Source organism: Dendronephthya gigantea, unplaced genomic scaffold, assembly GCF_004324835.1.
Source record: "Dendronephthya gigantea isolate DGI-Jeju-01 unplaced genomic scaffold, DenGig_1.0 000271F, whole genome shotgun sequence".
NCBI lineage: Eukaryota > Metazoa > Cnidaria > Anthozoa > Malacalcyonacea > Nephtheidae > Dendronephthya > Dendronephthya gigantea.
Window position 1 is genome coordinate 140,600 of NW_021163281.1, and position 21,972 is coordinate 162,571.

At 36.5% G+C, this 21,972-nt stretch overlaps 3 protein-coding genes across 3 annotated transcripts; all 3 read left to right on the top strand.

Annotated features, from left to right (window-relative positions):
* Positions 1-201: 201 nt before the first annotated feature.
* On the top strand, positions 202-3,237 carry LOC114541162 (phosphopantothenoylcysteine decarboxylase-like). Its single transcript, XM_028561150.1, has 6 exons — positions 202-356; positions 1,090-1,185; positions 1,275-1,313; positions 1,907-1,996; positions 2,125-2,293; positions 2,837-3,237. The coding sequence occupies exons 1-6, from the start codon at positions 243-245 to the stop codon at positions 2,899-2,901; spliced, it is 573 nt and encodes a 190-aa protein (XP_028416951.1). The 5' UTR covers positions 202-242; the 3' UTR covers positions 2,902-3,237.
* A 98-nt stretch (positions 3,238-3,335) lies between these two features.
* On the top strand, positions 3,336-7,901 carry LOC114541160. The gene is made up of 14 exons (XM_028561147.1): positions 3,336-3,481; positions 3,854-3,989; positions 4,321-4,436; positions 4,562-4,770; positions 4,846-5,032; positions 5,153-5,241; positions 5,318-5,390; positions 5,469-5,693; positions 5,873-5,914; positions 6,168-6,302; positions 6,465-6,558; positions 6,640-6,691; positions 6,835-6,967; positions 7,107-7,901. Exons 1-14 carry the CDS (start codon positions 3,428-3,430, stop codon positions 7,644-7,646), a joined length of 2,085 nt encoding a protein of 694 aa, XP_028416948.1. The 5' UTR covers positions 3,336-3,427; the 3' UTR covers positions 7,647-7,901.
* A 4,623-nt stretch (positions 7,902-12,524) lies between these two features.
* Positions 12,525-21,870, top strand: LOC114541174. Its single transcript, XM_028561161.1, has 9 exons — positions 12,525-12,679; positions 13,202-13,317; positions 13,443-13,651; positions 13,727-13,913; positions 14,033-14,121; positions 14,198-14,270; positions 21,164-21,388; positions 21,516-21,557; positions 21,715-21,870. The coding sequence occupies exons 3-9, from the start codon at positions 13,560-13,562 to the stop codon at positions 21,868-21,870; spliced, it is 864 nt and encodes a 287-aa protein (XP_028416962.1). The 5' UTR covers positions 12,525-12,679; positions 13,202-13,317; positions 13,443-13,559.
* The last annotated feature ends 102 nt before the right edge of the window (positions 21,871-21,972 follow it).

The window sequence follows — 21,972 nt, forward strand, 5'->3', positions numbered from 1 at the left end:
AGGGGTCAGCCCATCCACACACCCCCACCTCTCCTAATTACATTACATTACACAGTAACTGTGTGTAACTAGGCATCTTAATCAAAAGTCTATGATATTTCTAGTTGTCCCTAGTCCAAGGTAAAAGTATGCATATATTATTATAATAATGAAAACTAAAAAATAAAAACTTACATGTCAAAATGATTCCCCAGAGTTGCCGTAACAGCGCAGGCAACAGGAAGACTGGGATCCACCATAATATGGCGACCGAAAATACCAGCGATGAAGTTATAAATATTCTTGTTGGGGTTTCTGGTAGTGTAGCGGCCATAAAGCTTCCAATTCTTGTCGAAAAATTGCAAAAAATACCAAAGGTTATACGCTTTCCTTTTATTTACGTTTAATTTGTACAACCGAATATTTACTTCGAAAGTACGAGCTTTTGTTTATAAGTTTATTAGTACAAATGTAATTCGTGGATTGTGCGTGGGTTACGCGAGCGGTGAATACGGACTTTTCTGATTGGTCGATTTCTGCTAATCATATGCAAAATCCTGGCTTCTTGTTGGCCAAAAACTTTGAAGCTCATTGGTTCATTTTTTTGTCCCAGTTAGCAAAACATGAAAATTTGTGTTAAAAATTTTGTTTTTTAGTACTTACAATAGATATTTTCAAGTAATTAAAGTATTTCTGTTAATTTTTTTTTAAAATAAGCTAACTCTGGCTGTGACCAGAGTTATTCTGATAGCCATAAAGAATGCTAGTGTCTGACAACTGTATTTTTAATTTGTTAGTGTCAAACATTCATCATGGATGTCAGGTGCCTTCTCAATATTTAGGCAACTCAATATTTCGATCTGGAATTGGAGTCTATTGTTGATACTTCAATTTGCTCATAAATCTCGAAAGAGCCAGAATTGAGCAGTAGTGGGTATTAATCCTAGAATGAGTGCCTAATACAGTCCTTTGTAAATTCTTGGAACAAAACGCTACTAACAACCCCCCCCCCCCCCCTCCCTCTTCCCTATAGTAAGTGCCTTGCTTAACACTTCTATAAATTGTATAATATAATATGTACATATAATATGAAAATATATTGTGCAAAAGGTTCATGTAAAGATTGTGGCGACTCAGAATTCATTTCACTTCTTTGACCGAAATTCCATTCCTGTTCAAATCTATGAAGATAAGGACGAGTGGGAGGTTTGTGTATACCTAATATACAGGCTACAGCTAATCAGTCCAGTTTGTAATGAGACCTTTCATTTTAATTTTTTTTCCAAATTGTGCAGACATGGAAAAAGATTGGTGATTCTGTTCTTCATATTGAGGTGCGAGGCTAATATTCTAACTGAACTAACATCTGACCATTCACATATCCAACACATGCACCCATATGAATGAACCTTAATCCATCCTTCAAACTAATGGGCATTCAAAGAGGAACTATACATTACACTGTCATATCTTGCATTATTCTCATAGAGCAAACTATCTATGTTACTATATACACACCTTTTGTCATTCCAATTGGGCAAAATATTCACTGTTGTATCTTGGGTCACTTTTGTGGGAAAAACTGTTTTCTGTTTATCGTTCATCACACACATAGGACAGACTATAAAATGTTATATGATAAGCGTTATTAATCCACAATTTAACAATTACATCATGAGTTTTGAGTGATTGGGTCATATATGATCTGATAGCCAAAGAGTTGAAGCTGGGAGATTTGACAAGAGCAAATAGCATAATTGTTTTATAATATACCGAAAACTTTATAATAATATAGGCAAACTTATAAAATTCTCACCACAAATTCACACTGAATTCACTGCTCACCGTATATGAGCTGATATAGCTACTGTAACTAGCTCAGCCAATCAGATCGCGTCACATACAATTAGTTGCAATATACTTTCAGTTAAGAAGATGGGCAGAGTTATTCCTTATCGCACCACTTGATGCTAATACGATGGCAAAACTTTCTCATGGGTTATGTGATAACTTACTAGTAAGTTTCCCAAAAGAATCAGTTCCCAATTTTAAAGGAACTTGCATAAACTTTATGTTTTGTAATCGAGTCGAGATCATAGATTTTCTCATTTATTAATCTCGTGTCTGGCTACTTGTTGTTTTCAGACGAGTGTAACGAGGGCTTGGGACCCAGTCAAACCAGTGTTCTACTGTCCAGCTATGAATACCCACATGTGGCAGCATCCGCTGACACGAGAACATCTGGAAAAGCTCAAGAGTTTGAAATATGTTCAAATACCTCCAATCTCGAAAACTCTAGCGTGTGGAGATTGTGGTGAGGTGTCTACTGACATTCAGGGTTTCCATTTCTAAGGAAATTTCCTTAGAAATGACTATTACGACTCATTATATACTTTCGGTGAACTGACAAAGGTCTCTCAACAGTCATTGATAGCCCAGCATGGGTTTTTAGTCCTAGGACCAAAAGCTGATTTAAACGCACATTGTTCCGCCTACAATAACTAAAATGCTATCAATGTTTCACCCAGAAATATGCAATGTAAACATTTAACATGAACTCCTACTGTCTTACAAATGGCCGAAATTTTCGCTGCAACTTGAAATTCTCCATCTTGCCCTCTCTTCGAGACATTTAAAATTTTATAAATCAAAAAGCATGGGGCATTTCCCTAGGTATATAATATTGACGAAACATAACTCTGTATCTAAAATTGCGATAACAAACCAAATTTCTTAGTCACCCAACTCAAATATGCTACCCTAAGTACCCTTTAGGCTTGATGTTCTGGGCAGGCGGAACTAGAGGCTAAGAGCTGGCTTGCAGCATATCTAACTATCCTGTAATGTTCATATTTAGGCATCGGTGCTATGGCTGAGGTGTCAACGATTGTAGATACAATCCGTAAAGCGCTGGGACGATAAAAAAGGAGCAAACTCGATTCCAGATTTTCACATCTAAAAGGAGGTTTGAAATCGAATGTATATAAATACAGTGTGTTGATTTTGATCTGGTGTTCCTTGTCGGTTATGATTTGTGATGAAGGAAATTAAATATCGGATCGTGTTACAGTCAAGTAATGTCCTCAACAAACTTGCACTCACAAATGTAAATAATGGATGCCAAGAGGCAAAGCGAAGTGACTTCAACGACGATTTTCCTATATTCCTTTTCCAAAAACACTTCATTTTTCCACGAGTATGTTGATATATTCATATTTAAACTATTCACTTGGAAAAAAGATCTTGTAGTCGACAAAAAGTAAAAAATACATGTCTTTATGTATATCGTGTTGATTTATATGCAAAATCATGTCAAAATGATAGTCTTCCTTCAGCAATAAAGTGAAACAAACTCTTTCAATGTAAATGCGCTACCATAGTTAATTGGCTTCATTTGAGGTTGGATTTCCAAAGAGTGAACACATTTTTTTAAAAAAGCGAAAGAAAAATGAGGTTGTTCTCAGCATTGCTAGCTTTAGCATTGGTTACAACCCTCTGTGCCGTAAGTATGCACATTTTATATGTACAAGCAAGGAAGGTTATGTTAAATTGTTAATATTGAAATATTTGTATTACATATAGTAAAGCGAAATATATTCATGTAGTAAAATTATTTTGTTACAACTGAACAAGTCCGTTAGACTGTGGCATCCGTCTCTTATTGTATTGTAGGAATTAAGAAAAAGTACTAGCTTTGCACTTTGTGAAACTGCTACAAGCGAAAATATAGCATCGTCTGAATACATATAGAATAGGGTATTGTTGGGAAGATTAGCTGAGCACTTGCTGTAAAACTGGTCAAAGCAAAGCACAATAGCTCTTTTGATCTCCCCAACTTGTGGCATGCGCAAATTACATACATCCGACAAAACAGGTGAACCCATACGATCCTGGTATTTGCACAAAAAAGAAACGAGGAAAGTTTGTGGTTGTGAAAGATTACAATGATGATGATAAAATCCTGGCTTGTGTTCAACACGATGGAAAATTTCAGTGGGAAATGATCAATGGTAATCACTGTTAATTCCACTATTTGCCAATCACTGCTTGCTATATAAACAAATATTATGACTATGCAAATACAGATTCCGACCATAGGTCGCCCAATAATCAGGTTTTTGATGAAACAAGACACTCTTGCCAGTCTCAATATATTTTGACCGCGCGCTGCATTACGTACGTCACTCGGGTCACGTATATAGTTATAATTACATAATATAATATGTATATATAGCGTGCGGTCAAAATATATTGAGACTGGCAAGAGTGTCTTGTTTCATCAAAAACCTGATTGTTAGGCTACCTATGTTCCGACATGACTATTTAACACGCAAATTTTAGGTCATTCGTATGGCAATTATTTTGATCCAGCGAAGGATTGTTCTGATGTTATCGACAATGTTCCAAAAGCGGAAAGTGGAGTTTATTGGATTCAGACACGAAATGGTCCACAAAAGGTTGATGAAATAATCCAATTTTAGGCTGCACTGATTTCTAACCAATATAAAAGCGCAATTAAACTTCAAACGTAGACTTTTATGGTTAGAGTTTCATGTCTCTAAACAAAATCCATTTTATTAAGTCATGGTGCGATGTTGAAACAGACGGTGGGGGGTTCCTGTTGATTGGCGTCAAAGACACGCCAGAAACCTGGGCCATTCCATCAAAAGCGTCTTTCATCCACCCCCTCGGTAAGCCACTGTGGTCAAGTGCATTTGGAGATGAAGAAGTCTTGGATTTTCGAGTTCAGATTTCCACAACTAAACATTTTCGTGATACACGAGCACATTGGTACGTTTGTTGATTGTTGTTGACGATCCACGTTTTAAAGTAACCATTTACAGTTTTTCCGTATTATTTGCATAGGTATTATCGTTTCAAATCCCCTCGTCTTCTTTCAAAACTTCTCATGTCCAACAAAGGAGGATGCAGTCATCGATATCCAGGCATTGGTGATATTGCCTACGTTAAAGATCTCATGACTGGAAAGATAGCGACAAGAAAATTCAAATGTTCGCGATTTGGGGCTGATATATCAACAGGACTGGGATGGGTGTGTAACTAATATTTTATGTTTTACTTATAGTTTTATTATTTTAATCACACTGGTTAAATCTAGCCACCCAAACGTGCTTTTTCAGACTCAAATGATGAAGAGAAATTATTTTTTTAGGATAAAATGAACAAATGCTTTAAAAAAGCCTGCCCAAAAGGTTTTGCCTATCTTTATAACTTTCATATCGACAGATCAGGTTCATACAGGTGATTATTTAAACCATAACTACGGCCAAACCAAACTTGATTATCAACTCTTTTGTTGCCATGTTTTCTCATGCAGTTACAGTGTTGAGTCTGAACGTTCCGGGATTCAAGACAATCAAACATCATTTATTGGTTGTGATCACGGAAAGGTACATACGATAAAAGAATTTTCCAACAAATCGAAGAATATTTGCAATATTTCAAAATTGAAATATTTTCCATTTCAGTGTTGTGCTTGTTTTGGTCCTGACAGTAAGAAGGATTACTGCGCTCCAAGATGTCAAGCAATCAATGGTGGAACAATTTTGAAGAAAGAGGACAATATCACAGTTTGGTTTTGGATCCGTCCATCTTTACCAATACGTGTTTGGAAAAAATGCATGGAGTTTAAAGAAACAAACAATGCAGGGAAATTGGAAACATGGCATGTGGAAGACGGAGTAAAGAGAGAGGTATGATCTGTGATTTGAGGAATGCAAATGAAAACAGCTTTTTCAGATATGAGCTTATTCACAATAGCTCTACCTCCAGTGAATGTTGTGTTACTATATAATGCAGAGTTTACAATTTTGTACAATGAATATTCATACGAACACGCTTCTAATGCTGTTTTCATTGCTTCTAAATGTAGGGTCCGTGTTCCCATGATGAAGATGTCACCGTTAATGATGGGGTAAATTTTATTTAATCTTCTCTTGTCAAATAAGGAATCCCAAATCATTATATTTACAAAGGGTCATCAATTCACCCGTTTGTGTGGTAGTTAATTAGTTAGTCATTAATTCACCCGTTTGCGCGCACGAGACCGAGGGGGTTAGCCTCTCAGATTGGGAAGGCCGGCGGGGAGTCAGAAATCATTCTTCCACTCTGACCGGAGTTTTTAGACAAGTGAGTTTATGCATGTCATGTTCTGGATTTTTTTGCAGGTTGCTGTGGTTCCTGATGATCGAGCAATGAAAGAACTCCCAAAGATAGAAGGTCTTCTCTCCTATCGATCTGACGACCAAAAGATTTACCTCAAAGAAAGATCTCAGTGGAAAGCTTTGGCAACTCAGCAAAAGGTAAGATTTGTCGAAAAATAACAGCGCAATCTAATGCAAGATGGATGCAAAAATTCTAGGCTGTTTTTTGTGAATGCAGTAGAAAAATAAATGTCGATATTAATATGTCATAGCTAAAGTGTTATGTTCCAGCAATCTAATATTCGTTTTTTTTTCAAAAAGATTGAAGGTGTCATTGGTAGACTTGAAAGTTTTAAACGGGCAGTAGAAAGTTTCAAACGCGTGACCAATACTAAGTTTGCAAGCGTAACTAAAGGTAATCTTTTTATTGTTACGAATTCGGGATAATCACGGTTTAAAAGGCGTTTATAGGATCGTGATCTTTTGTTCTTTTAAGATGTGAAAGTGCTGACTCATTCATCGTGCAAACAAATATGGATGAGTCAAAGGTATTGTAATTAAATACCCGTCTTCCTTTAGTTCCAAGTTCATGCACAACAGGTTCTTACTTTTTGGTTGTTTGTGCAATATTAATTTTAAAAAACGAATATCTCAGTGTTTTGTTACATCTGTATTTTGTTACATCTGCTAGCAACCGTGGTAGTGGTGTTTATCAAATCAGCGTTGGACGAAATCAAGTGATGAAAGTTTACTGTCAGATGTCGTCAGTCTCAGGTTGTTCTGGTGGAGGATGGACGATGGTGATGAAAATTGATGGGAGCCAGGTGAGAATGTTGAACCGAGGAAGAGACTATTTGATGTTATATGTATAGTTTTAACTTCTCCGTATTTTTAGTTACATTTCTGGTTATTCGTATAAGTTTAGAGGAGTTGTGAAAGATAATCTTAACGTATCTATTTTAGAGTACCTTTGGATACAGCTCCGGTTATTGGTCGAACAAGAACACTTACTATGACTCGTCCTATGGAAGAAACGGTGGTTTTGACAACAGGCAATATAAAGGATCAACATATTGGAAAACTTCATTCAAAGAAATTTGTGTCGCGATGAAATATGGTGGTCAACTCAGAGCCCTTTCTTTCTCGCATCCAGCATCGTCCTTGTATCATCTGATCGCTGACGGCAGGTATCGTCAAACTCACCTCGGTCGTTGGAGATGGAAGCAGCTCATCTACGGATCATCTTTACAGCGTCATTGCAACAAACAGGGATTCAACGTGTTCTCTGGCAGAACTGCTGTAAAAACTCGGTTGGGCATCATTGCCAACCAGGAAAATGACTGCGAAACCCCCGACTCTTTCTTAGGCCTGGGTGCCAATGAACAGTATTGGTTTTGTGGCTTCAGTGGACCTTCTCGTAACGCCGCTGGCAATGTTGGTTCGTGTTCATCAGACAACGGAGACAAGAACTTGAAAGCAATGGGATACATACTGGTCCGTTAAACGTACAACGCTCGGATTTGATTATATAATATCTTTTAATACCTTAATGGCAATTAACTGATTTTTTTATCATAACTATAGAGAATCAAAAAAGTTATTTTTGCACTGAATTTAGCATTTTGATTCCTTCTTTTTTCTAAATCTTTAGTTCATATAGCCTGTGACATCGTTTTCACCTGCACGTATAATCTCATTTTGTAACTTGTGGATAAAACTGAAATATTATTGCCATGTTATCTCGCTCGTTGATCTAGAAATAAACAAGTTTTTGCAAACAATGGACATTTGTTACGTTTTCTGACTTTTTCTTAATATTTACCATGCGAAATTCACCGAAAAATTCATTCAACGAGATTTGTGTTGCAATAAAATACGGTGGTCGACTTAAGCCCCGTTTACATGCACCACGGGTACCAATTTTAGACATGCCGTGCCAATAAATTGAGTGTGGTGTAAACGGGGCTTGCCAGAGGGATTTCTTTTTGGTATCAGTCCAGCATCGTGCATGTATGATCTGATCGCTGACGGCAAGTATCAGTCAAACTCGTCTCAGTCGATGGCAATTGAAACAGCTCATCATATGGATCATCTTTACAGCGTAATTGCAATAAACAAGGAAGTTCGGTTGGGTATTGTTTCAAACCAGCAAAATCACTGCGACACTCCAGACATTTTTATAGACCAGGAGCCGGTTGTATCAAGCCCGTTTAGCTTAAACGGTGGATAAGTTCAAAATAGAAAGCAAGTCTATCGTTTTATTCAACAAGCAAACTAAATGTTTTTTACCTTAATACAAAGATACTGTTTACAACTACATATTTAGTGCATAATATTCAAGTTGACTCATTCAAGAGAGATGTAAGAGTGTTATTTAATTTTCACTTATCCACCGTTTAAGCTAAACGGGCTTGATACAACCTGCCCTGGGTGCCAATCAACAGGCTAGGGCTTGTTTGTTCAAACCTTCCTATAACACCGTTGGTAACGTTGCCTCGTGTTCACCAGACAACGCAGACAGGAATTTCAAAGAAATGGGATACATCCTACATACTGCATGGTCCGTTAAGTACAACAAATCAAGCTGATCGATTCGATTAATACCTTTGGTCTTTATTATCACTAGTATATAGATTTGAAAAGTTGTAACTTCTACACGAGTTAAGTACTTATATTGTAGCCACACTTTTCATAAACCTTCACTGTGATCACCTGCACAAATGTAGAATTTCATCTTGTATGTATCTTTCAAATACAATAGTAATATTGCAATAATGATTTCTCTTACATGACAATAACACTCTCTTATTCTAAGATCACTCTTATTCCAAGTATGATTGTAATATAGCGATCTGAAAGTTCGGTTAACATTCCCACTATATTGTTATACATACAACCCTTAGACCTCTCATATTGCAAATATAATTCCTTGTACAGCCATTTATATAAAAGGTTTTCTACTCTTATTGCATTTAGTGCCGTATTCTTAACCTTCATGAGCAAACTAGCACAATGTAAAAATTTATACGGCATGTGATATAAGCCCCTTCCCTTATCTGACGTGCCAAGTCTGATTATCGCTGATCTGAAGTGGTTTGTTACTTTTTAGATCGCTGTTTATCCAAATTGCGACATGGCATTAATTTAAATTATGTATAAAGAAAAGTAGCTAAAGTCAACAAATACTAAAAGAAAATATACCTATAAAAAGAAAAACGACGCTCCTTAAATATTTTTATTTATTCGAATGCATTCGTCAGTTCGACGCTCGTCTTTAGAACTTTATTGTATATAATCGTGCATGTCACAATATCAGCATTACTGCTGGAGGATTGCTGCTATTCTGTATACATCCCGGCAGGCATTGAAAACGTATCCATTGTTTTGCTAAAAGGTATAAGTGGCACATCACATTGCACCTGTTCAAAAAGATGGCTGAAGCAGTTTTCCTTTCATTTTGCAAAGGTTGGATGCCGCGTTCAATTCATATTCTTCTAGGTTTATGGATTGTGGCAATTTTGAATGCTGAAACTTTTGGAGAACAGATCCGCGTTTGTTTCGATCTCTCAAAAAAAGGTGTGTTTTGCACAAGCGACGAACTAAACTAACTCTATACAGTATGTCAGTATCGCATCAAATGTGGCATAACAACTGCCAAATTTAGACAAAAACACTTCTCTCGTCGTGAAGGGAATCCGTCAAGAGGGTTCGTATGGCTATAATATCATATTAACTCTCCTAACGAATGCCCTTGGGTCGAAACGTCGAAAAGCTTTTCTGTTTATTTTAGGCAGTTGTTATGCCACATTTGATGCGAAGTTGTTTAATAAAAATGCTGCCACGCTGCTCCCTGGTTATATTGGAACGTATCTACATTTAACTATATTCAGTATATTAATAACGTTACTAGACTAATAGTAATTGTTGTTGCGCTGTTCAACTGATGTAACTATACTACATGAGCACTGCATGGAAGCAAACGCTTTAGAATATAGATTGTATATACAGAAGTCAGGACTGAAAGGTGTTGAAACAAGTACGATCGTACTATAGGGACCAGGAACTGCGTAACCGAGTTTAATTTCTGAACTGCATTGTATTTATAACAATAGAGAGGACAATGTATTTCTAATCGTTTCCGTTTACTTATATATAGGCTGAATATTAATGATATGCATATATTATTTGCTGCAAGTATATCAAGAATTGCTTGTAACTTGCTTAAAAGGTCAAAAGTAAAAATTCGAACTCCGTCAATCGATGCGGAATAATGCTTAGAATAATTGTGCCAAGTTTCATTCCGATCAAACAAGTAATGATAGAGCCTTAGGGTTTTTTTAAAGAGCGTCGCCCCCTAACAACAACAACAAGATTAGCAGCGGTTAGGGACCATTTCCTGGTCCAAAAATAAGGAAGTGAAGCACATTACACTTCCAGTGCGCCAAAAAATATAAAACCGAGCTCCTGTAGGCCAAAATTCACGGGTACTTTTGTCTTATATAATGCGTATACTACCGCTTATAATGTGCATAATTAAAATGTGTCGCCAAACCTGTAATACTGGTTTATATATGCATAAGAGAGCGGTCAAAGGTGAAGGGGGGGGGGATTTTTTTCAATTAATTTGGGAGTCTTGAAAATTGCATTGTGTGATAAGTGGGTCTCTGGTGGACTAAAAGGTTTTAAATATTTCGGGATTCTCCTACAAGCGGCCTCCGTTTCAAATGACGGGTCTTTATCTGTAAACTTTGATGAAATAATTTATGAGTTTTGGAGCCACAACTATTTGTACGTATTTTTTTCTATTTTAAAGATCACCGCCTTGACTGTAACGCATCAAGAATCAGGAATATTCACGTAGATTCTGAAAAAGATTGCATCACTGAATGTTACAAGGATGGAGACTCGTGCAGATCTGTAAACTTCAAAAAAAACACAACGTCTCCTGAAGAACCAAATTGTGAATTACTCAAAACGTCCTACTCAGAGGAACCAAAAAGAAATTTAATGAAAAATGCAAGCTTTGACCACTATAAACTTGTAAAATCAGATGAAGTAAGTTCATATCTGTTTCAACTGCATGTGTGTGCATATAAAAAAACAATCCTTAATTAAGTAATATAATCATTGCTCAAAAATGAGTGACGTGAAATTTGATGAAGTGTAGATGAACCATCAACCATGTGATAATGATTTATTATATAGCTTTCAAAATCCTGTATTCTGATTGGTTGACAAGCGTAAAACACGGACCGCGTTCCGTATATTCCGTATCTGGACCAGTATCCCGGATGTCTCATGCAGTTCAGCCATATAATAAACCGATTATTGACCTCGCTTATTCTCTCTGTACTGTGAAAATATGAGATATGTTTATGTGTTTCTAGAAGCCAACAAATCGTGTTCCATCCAGTCCAAAGCCACAGGCAACAAAACCGCAAGAAGCAGGTACGACATGCGGGCACTTGCATTGTACTATATAATTGAATCAAAACAGTAATGCGTTGTGATCATGCAACAGCAATGTGCAGTTCTGAAAAGTGTGTTCTACACACAGTAGTGCTCAATGAGTATTATTGCAATACAAAATTTTGTCGTAAAACTATATAAATATACGTAATATCCTGTTCCTTGTCGTTTATGATTTGTGATGAAGGAAATTAAATATCGGATCGTGTTACAGTCAAGTAATGTCCTCAACAAACTTGCACTCACAAATGTAAATAATGGATGCCAAGAGGCAAAGCGAAGTGACTTCAACGACGATTTTCCTATATTCCTTTTCCAAAAACCCTTCATTTTTCCACGAGTATGCTGATATATTCATATTTTAACTATTCACTTAGAAAAAAGATCTTGTAGTCGACAAAAAGTAAAAAATACATGTCTTTATGTATATCGTGTTGATTTATATGCAAAATCATGTCAAAATGATAGTCTTCCTTCAGCAATAAAGTGAAACAAACTCTTTCAATGTAAATGCGCCACCATAGTTAATTGGCTTCATTTGAGGTTGGATTTCCAAAGAGTGAACACATTTTTTTAAAAGAGCGAAAGAAAAATGAGGTTGTTCTCAGCATTGCTAGCTTTAGCATTGGTTACAACCCTCTGTGCCGTAAGTATGCACATTTTATATGTACAAGCAAGCTGGGAAGGTTTATGTTAAATTGTTAATATTATTATTTGTTAATATTTGCGCATGCTTTGCACTTTGCGAAACCGCTACAAGCGAAAACTAGCATTGTCTAAATACATATAAAATAGGGTATTGTTAGGAAGTTTAGCTGAGCACTTGCTGTAAAACTGGTGAAAGCAAATGCACAATAGCTCTTTTGATTTCCCCAACTCGAAGCATGCGCAAATTACATACATTCGCAAATTTCAACTACCAACACAACAGGTCAACCCATATGATCCTGGTATTTGCACAAAAAAGAAACGAGGAAAGTTTGTGGTTGTGAAAGATTACAATGATGATGATAAAATCCTGGCTTGTGTTCAACACGATGGAAAATATCAGTGGGAAATGATCAATGGTAATTACTGTTAATTCCACTATTTGCCAATTTGATATTTCATAAGCAAGTTGGAAAAAGGGGAAAATAAGAGGCTTATCTGGTACAAATTCATTACGTATATTCATAAATCGAGTCAATAATATATACAGGGTTTTTACAATTAGGGTTAAATAAATCCTTCTACACAAGACAATCTTTCAATCCTATCTATCTCTGAGAACATAATTATACTAATCTACTCATGCATATACCCAGTGTTTCAAACAGCGGGGAGTTTTACCACTGGTTGCAATATAAACAAATACTATGACTATGCAAATACAGATTCCGACCATAGTAGCCCAATAATCAGGCTTTTGATGAAACAAGACATTCTTGCCAGTCTCAATATATTTTGACCACGCGCTGCATTACGTACGTCACCTCAATGCAGCGCGTCGTCAAAATATATTGAGACTGGCAAGAGTGTCTTGTTTCATCAAAAGCCTGATTGTTGGGCTACCTATGTTCCGACATGACTATTTACCATGCAAATTTTAGGTCATTCGTAAGGCAATTATTTTGATCCAGCGAAGGATTGTTCTGATGTTATCGACAATGTTCCAAAAGCGGAAAGTGGAGTTTATTGGATTCAGACACGAAATGGTCCACAAAAGGTTGATGAAATAATCCAATTTTAGGCTGCACTGATTTCTAACCAATATAAACGCGCAATTAAACTTCAAACGTAGACTTTTATGGATAGAGTTTCATGTCTCTAAACAAAATCCATTTCATTAAGTCATGGTGCGATGTTGAAACAGACGGTGGGGGGTTCCTGTTGATTGGCGTCAAAGACACGCCAGAAACCTGGGCCATTCCTTCAAAAGCGTCTTTCATCCACCCCCACGGTAAGCCAATGTGGTCAAGTGCATTTGGAGATCAAGAAATCTTGGATTTTCGAGTTCAGATTTCCACAACTAAAAATTTTCGTGATACACGTGCACATTGGTAAGTTTGTTGATTGTTGTTGACGGTCCACGTTTTAAAGTAACCATTTACAGTTTTGTCCTATTATTTGCATAGGTATTATCGTTTCAAATCTCCTCGTCTTCTTTCAAAACTTCTCATGTCCAACAAAGGAGGATGCAGTCATCGATATCCAGGCATTGGTGATATTGCCTACGTTAAAGATCTCATGACTGGAAAGATAGCGACAAGAAAATTCAAATGTTCGCGATTTGGGGCTGATATATCAACAGGACTGGGATGGGTGTGTAACTAATATTTTATGTTTTGCTTATAGTTTTATTATTTTAATCACACTGGTTAAATCTAGCCACCCAAACGTGCTTTTTCAGACTAAAATGATGAAGAGAAAACTTTTTTTAGGATAAAATGAACAAATGTTTTAAAAAAGCCTGCCCAAAAGGATTTGCCTATCTTTTTAACTTTCATATCGACAGATCAGGTTCATACAGGTGATTATTTAAACCATTACTACGGCCAAACCAAACTTGATTATCAACTCTTTTGTTGCCATGCTTTCTCATGCAGTTACAGTGTTGTGTCGGAACGTTCCGGGATTCAAGACAATCAAACATCATTTATTGGTTGTGATCACGGAAAGGTACATACGATAAAAGAATTTTCCAACAAGTCGAAGAATATTTACAACATTTCAAAATTGAAATATTTTCCATTTCAGTGTTGTGCTTGTTTTGGTCCTGACAGTAAAAAGGATTACTGTGCTCCAAGATGTCAAGCAATCAATGGTGGAACGGTTTTGAAGGAAGAGGACAATATCACAGTTTGGTTTTGGATTCGTTCATCTTTACCAAAACGTGTTTGGAAAAAATGCATGGAGTTTAAAGAAAGAAACAATGCTGGGAAATTGGAAACATGGCGTGTGGAACACGGAGTAAAGAGAGAGGTATGTGATCTGTGGTTTGAAGCCGGAATGCAAACGAAAGCAGCTTTTCCAGATATGAGCTTATTCACAATAGCTCTCCTTCCAGTGAATGTTGTTTGACTATATAATGCAGAGTTTACAATGTTGCACAGTGAATATCCATACGAACACGCTTCTGATGTTGTTTTCATTGATTCTATATGTAGGGTCCGTGTTCCCATGATGAAGATGTCACCGTTAATGATGGGGTAAATTTAATTTAATCTTCTCTTGTCAAATAAGGAATCTCAAATCATTATATTTACAAAGGGTCATTAATTCACCCGTTTGTGTGGTAGCTCTTGCCCACGAGACGGAGGGGTGTAGCCTCTCAGATTGGGAAGGTCGTTGGGGAGTCTGAAATCCTTATATTCAGCTCTGACCGGACTTTTTAGACAAGTGAGTTTATGCATGTCATGTTCTGGATTTTTTTTGCAGGTTGCAGTAGTTCCTGATGCTCGATCAATGAAAGAACTCCCAAAAATAGAAGGTCTTCTCTCCTATAGCTCTGACGACCAAAAGATTTACCTCAAAGAAAGATCTCAGTGGAAAGCTTTGGCAACTCAGCAGGATGTAAGATTTGTCGAAAAATAACAATGCAATCTAATACAAGATGGATGCAAAAATTCCAGGCTATTCTTTGTGAATGCAGTAGCAAAATAAATGTCGATATCAATATGTCACTCATAGCTAAAGTGTTATGTTCCGGCAACCTAATATTCATTTTTTTCTCATAAAAAGATTGAAGGTGTCATGGGTAGACTTGAAAGTTTTAAACGGGCAGCAGAAAGTTTCAAACGCGTGACCAATACTAAGTTGGCAAGCGTAACTAAAGGTAATCTTTTTATTGTTACGAATTCGGGATAATCACGGTTTTAAAGGCCTTTATAGGATCGTGATCTTTTGCTCTTTTAAGATGTGAAAGTGCTGACTCGTTCATCGTGCAAACAAATATACATGAGTCAAAGGTATTGTAACTAAATACATAAAGTCTTCCTTTTGTTCTAAGTTCATGCACATCAGGTTTTTTGGTGTTTATGCAATATTGTTTTTAAAAAACGAATATCTCAGTGTTAAAGACATATTTTGTTACATCTACTAGAAACCGTGGTAGTGGTGTTTATCAAATCAGCGTTGGACGAAATCAAGTGATGAACGTCTATTGTCAGATGTCGTCAGTCTCAGGTTGCTCTGGTGGAGGATGGACGATGGTGATGAAAATTGATGGGAGCCAGGTGAGATTAACCCAGCTTATATTACGATCGGCTTAAGGGAAGGCTGTAGGATAATTTTAATTCGTATCTATTCTTAGAGTACTTTCAGATACAGCTCCGGTTATTGGTCGAACAAGAACACTTACTATGACTCGTCCTATGGAAGAAACGGAGGTTTTGACAACAGACAATATAAAGGATCAACATATTGGAAAACTTCATTCAATGAAATTTGTGTGGCGATGAAATATGGTGGTCAACTCAAAGCCTTCTCTTTCTGGTACCCGGCAAGATCCTTGTATCATCTGATTGCAGATGGTAACTATCGTCAAACTCACATTAGTCGCTCACAATGGAAGCAGCTCATCGTTGGGGCATCTTTACAGCCCCATTGCAATAAAGAAGGATTTAATGTGTATTTTGGCACAAGTTATGTAAGAGTTCGGTTGGGCTTAGCCGCAAATGAGCAAAATCACTGTGGTTCTCCCGACTCTTTCGTCGGCTTTGGAGGTGATGGTGTTTTTCATTATTGTGGTTTAAAACAAGCTCCCTTTAACACCGCTGGTAACTTTGCTCAATGTCAAGCAGACAACGGAGATAAGAACGCTAGAGCAATGGGATACATTCTCGTCCGTTAATCAAAACTTTTTCCATTTGATTTTTATTTACAAGCTTATAGTATAAGGAACGAGTATTTGTGTTATGATTAGTATACAACAATGTTGTTTTTCCTGGTATATTTGAACTTGATTATTGGTTTGAAAAAAATTTCGTCTGGTAGCATGTATGTTTGTTTGCAAAAATGAAATTTTACAGACCCTTAATTCTTCGTCTTATATGATTCTTAACCATGCCTACTCGTCAGTGATGATTGTTAAATGTGCAGATTGCCAGAATTGCTTTGATCACTGACGATGGAAACAGTTTATCCCCATCGATCATCTTTACAGCGTCATTGGGGAGAGATTTACCACGCTCAGGGGCGCCGGCAAGGGAGAAGTCAAGGTGAAGCATGACTGTATACGATACGAAAATTAAGCAATAATTTTTTGAATATCTTGCAGGTAAGTCATTTCCTGGGCTGTTTTTAACTTTAGATTAGACAATCTACGCACTCTGGAGGTGGTCATTTAAATATTTTAAATATTTACTAAACGATGAATCCAGCTTTCTTTGATAAATCGCTGATATATGTCACATATAACCCGTGAAGAGCATGAAAAACTCCATTCCATGAGTTGGGATTTTATTCACACTTTAGTGTATAAGAATAAAGTTTAAGAATAAGAATAAGAATAAGAAAGAGGCAGTAATATCATGTGAACATTCTTTCTGAAGACACAGTACATAATTTTTTTTGTGCCGTCCTATTGTAATTAAAAATCTATTAATTCAATTTGGTGGGTTGCAACATGCTTATTATATCTTCCTTGCTACATTAAATTCCCACCAGGAAACGGATGCTCTGCCAACTTGAAAGACGTATCATAATTATTGTGTTGTCTGCTTAAGCTAAAAAGTCACCTTCACGTTAATTCACTTTAATTTCTTGTATTTTATTTACAAAAACGCTTCATTGAATAAAAACGATGCAAATGCATGCCTATTAAATATAAAAAAGTAACAAAATATACCATATATACAAATGCGTTTTGATGTGATAAGTGCGCTATTGTTTACTTAACACGAATAATCTTGCTTCAGCAAAACAAATTCGTCAAACATCTATTGTAATGCATGGATATAATTGATCGTTGAGTAATTTTTCTCATTTGCGGTGAGTTTTAGCAAGAGTGAAGACTAACTTTTTTCAATTAAAGAAGTTGAAATAAAATGAGATTGCTGTCGGCTGTGCTTGCCACAACTTTTGTGACAAGCCTTTGTGCTGCTGTAAGTACACATAAGTTCATTACTTCACTAATTTCTACACGCGTATAAAATACGTTTATCACTGTATCGAATCAGTTTATTATATTTACTCCCTGATCATTAGTCAAACAAGTTTTCATGGCTGAAACGCTCAAACTTGCATGGACAAATACTGTTATGGCTTGTGCTTACTCGATTTTATATTAAAGTTTCCTTGGTACTTCTCATTCTTGCAAGTGAAGGGTTTAGACGCTTATATAATTATATGCTAGATTGCTTGCATGTGGGATTATTATTTTAGCGAAGCAAAGCGTCGCACCTTTGTTTTTCAGGCTTGCATGCGTCAAACCTGCAAGTCATAGTGATACCGCGTAACTTCGGGTCATTTATATACAAGTAGAACTGTAGTAGTGCATCGACTATGCCTGAAACAACTTATTATTTAGTTCAGCTGATACATCTAATTAATTAATCATTTTAGAGCTGATAGAGTGACCTGGAAGTATGAAAACGTTATTTTTCGCTAGAGTCAAAATATACGACACGGTATCAACAATTAAGAGATGATTTTTCATAGGGTCATCGCTTCATTGCAAATATTCTGAGCATTAAGCCTGCGAGACTTTCCTATATGATTGCGGATGCATCAATGAACACAAAGCTAGAACAATATAAACTGATAGAAATAAAAAGGGCAAACTAGCTCGCCTTTTTGCATGGTACTTTACTAGTGATAATTAAATACGTGTATTCCAGTTCGAAAATAAAGTTCTAAATTGATTTACCTTTCCTTTTGAAGTCACTGGGATATATTAGTGTAATCGCTACAGACACGCAGACATCTTGCATTAAAAATTTAAGGCAATGTACTAACGATTAGCGACTTTCCAAAATGCAGTTATATAGGTCCTCTATGGACAGTAGACACGTCCAAATTGCGAAAACGGATTTGAAGAACAGTCTTTCTTATAATCTTTCTATTTTTGTAATTCGTCTTTGTTCGCCTGAATATCATAACAAGCTTAATTTCAATTTTCAAGCTAATTTAAATATGCAAATCTTAGGTATTTCCGCAGCATAGAACATAGCATGCAGGCTTATACACTGCGGAACAGGAACGAATATACAAAGAATGCGGGCGCACGGAAACCCTAAAGCCTAGTTAGACATAAGTCTGGTTTCCATTTAGTTGATATGATCGTGAACAAGTCATTTTCACTGATGAGAAATAGTCCGAATGTAAATTTGTCTTTATTTCTGTATTGAAATCGGTCATTGTTGACAGTAAAATACATAGAAATATTCTATCACATCAGCCACCTTGACATGCTCATTATGGTAAAGGTTATTTTGTAACTCTCGACTTAAGTAAAACAGGAATTGTGTTAAAGTATTAACTAAGTAAGTAAATTAGCTTGTAGGTACACCACGTAAGTATTTAATGCACTGCAAAGCTTTCGGTCCGTTAACCTGGGCCTTCATCAGTGCAAAATGAATTAATTTGTGGTGTACCTACAAGCTAATTTGCTTATTTGATGTCACCATGCAAAATTACAAGAATATTAAGTAATAACTATTAACACAACAGGTCAACCCATACGATCCTGGCATTTGCACCGCAGATAAACGAGGAAAGTTTGTGGTTGTGAAAGATTACAATGATGATGATAAAATCCTGGCTTGTGTTCAACACGATGGAAAATATCAATGGGAAATGATCAATGGTACTTATATATTTTATATAACACATGCATAAATTGAAAACAACAGTGTTAACTGGATCACCACGCTATTATTGTTCAGGTCATTCGTATGGCAACTATTTTGATCCAGCGAAAGATTGTTCTGGTGTTGTGGACAATGTTCCAAAAGCGAAAAGTGGAGTTTACTGGATTCAGACACGAAATAGTCCGCAAAAGGTAGAGTTAATAAAGTGGCTACTTTATTTTTGTTTATTTAGACATTCACATTGATATCAATAACGAAAAAGTTAGAAAACTAGTAAACAACTGATTGATTTTAGTCATGGTGCGATGTTGAAACAGACGGTGGAGGATTCTTGTTGATTGGCGTCAAAGACACACCAGAAACCTGGGCCATTCCTTCCAACGCTTCTTTCATCCACCCCCACGGTAAGCCAATGTGGTCAAGTGCATTTGGTGAGGAGGAAATCTTGGATTTCCGAGTTCAAATTTCCACGTCAGAAGATTTTCGCGATACACGAGCACATTGGTATGTAAGTCGTTGTTATTTCAAATGCTGTGGTTGTCATCTCGTTTTTTGTTGAACCATCTTGATGCTGTGCTAAATACCCTACATTAGTTCATGTTTTAAAGTGTAGACCAAAGTTATCCCCCTATATTTTCAAGGTATTATCGTTTCAAATCCCTTCGCAAGCTCTCGAAATTGCTAATGTCCAACAAGGGAGGATGCAGTCATCGATATCCAGGAATTGGTAAAGTTGTCTTCGTTAAAGACCTCATGACTGGAGAAATACCAACCAAAAACTTCAAATGTTCGCGATTTGGAGCTTCAATTGCGCCTGGACTGGGATGGGTGTGTAAAATTACTGATATTCAACAATGCCAAAAATGCAACAAATGGAGGTCTTTTGACAAGAAAGGAAACTAACGTATAACCTCATTTTTTCCAACAGAATAAGATGAACCGATGCTTTAAGCAACCTTGTCAAAAGGGTTTTGCCTATATTCCTAATTATCATGTCGATACATCAGGCTCGTACAGGTGATTATTATACACTTAAGGTATGCTCCCGAAGGAAATAGTGAGTTTTGTTTTCCCAAACATTGAGACTCGAGGAAAAACAAAACTCACTATTTCCCGAGGTAGTGTACATTAAGTGTTTTGTTGTATAGGAACAAAAACATTTTAAAAAAAACCACTTTACTTTGTTATGACAAGAAGCGGGCAACAATTTTTCACTTGTTTCCTGGCGGGAAACATTGCATTTTTTTAAAGTCATGTGACTACGAATGAACCAATCACATTTAAAATACACAGAACCTATATAACAAATATAATTATGTTCGTCTTGTTTGATTTATTCAGTTATTTTTTCAGCCTTCTTAAAGTCAGGCTCCTTGACGCAATGCTAAAAGTCTATAGAACTTCTTCACTTTTCTTGTACGATATAGCTACAGTGTTGTGTCTGAACGTTCCGGTATTCAGGACAATCAAACATCGTTTATTGGCTGTGATCACGGAGAGGTATATAGGATAGTGCTCTAACAAGACTTAAGGCCATGTTACACGGTGCAATTTTTCTTGCAACTTGCAATGCAATTCTACTTCTAAGAGATGTAAATTAGTGAAGAGTCTTGCAGAAGAAAAGTGCATAAAGTGTTATAAACACAAAAGTTTCCAAATATACATCTCTCAAAAGTAGAGTTCTATTGCAAGTTGCAAGAAAGATTGCCCGTGTAACATGGCCTTTACAGTATTGAAAAACGAAAATATTTTCCATTTCAGTGTTGTGCTTGTTTTGGTCCTGACAGTAAGAAGGATTACTGCGCTCCAAGATGTCAAGAAATCAATGGTGGAACGGTTTTGAAGAAAGAGGACAATATCACAGTTTGGTTTTGGATTCGTTCATCTTTACCAAAACGTGTTTGGAAAAAATGCATGGAGTTTAAAGAAAGAAACAATGCAGGGAAATTGAAAACATGGCGTGTGGAAGGTGGAGTAAAGAGAGAGGTATGATCTGTGATTTGAAGAATGCAAACGAAACACAATAACAACTATTATAACTCATACAAGTTTTTAAGATTATTCACCATAGCTCTCCATCCAGTTAACGTGGTGTTTCATTGCTTATTTGTAGGGTCCGTGTTCGCATGATGAAGATGCCACAATCAATGATGGGGTAAATTATTTTTTACAGTATAAATGTAATTTAATTTTCCCTTGTCAACTAAGGAATCCAAAATCCTGTACTTGGGAGTCTGAAATCATTATTCCGCTCTGACCGGACTTTTTGGACAAGTGAGTTTATGCATGTCATAATCATGATTTTTTTGCAGGTTGCAGTGGTTCCTGATGATCGAGCAATGAATAAACTCCCAAAAATAGAAGGTCTTCTCTCCTATAGCTCTGACGACAGAAAAATTTACCTCAAAGGAAAATCTCAGTGGAAAGCTTTGGCAACTCAGCAGGATGTAAGATTTGTCGAAACATAACAATGCAATCTAATACAAGATGGATGCAAAAATTCCAGGCTGTTCTTTGTGAATGCAGTAGCAAAATAAATGTGGATATTAATATGTCATAGCTAAAGTGTT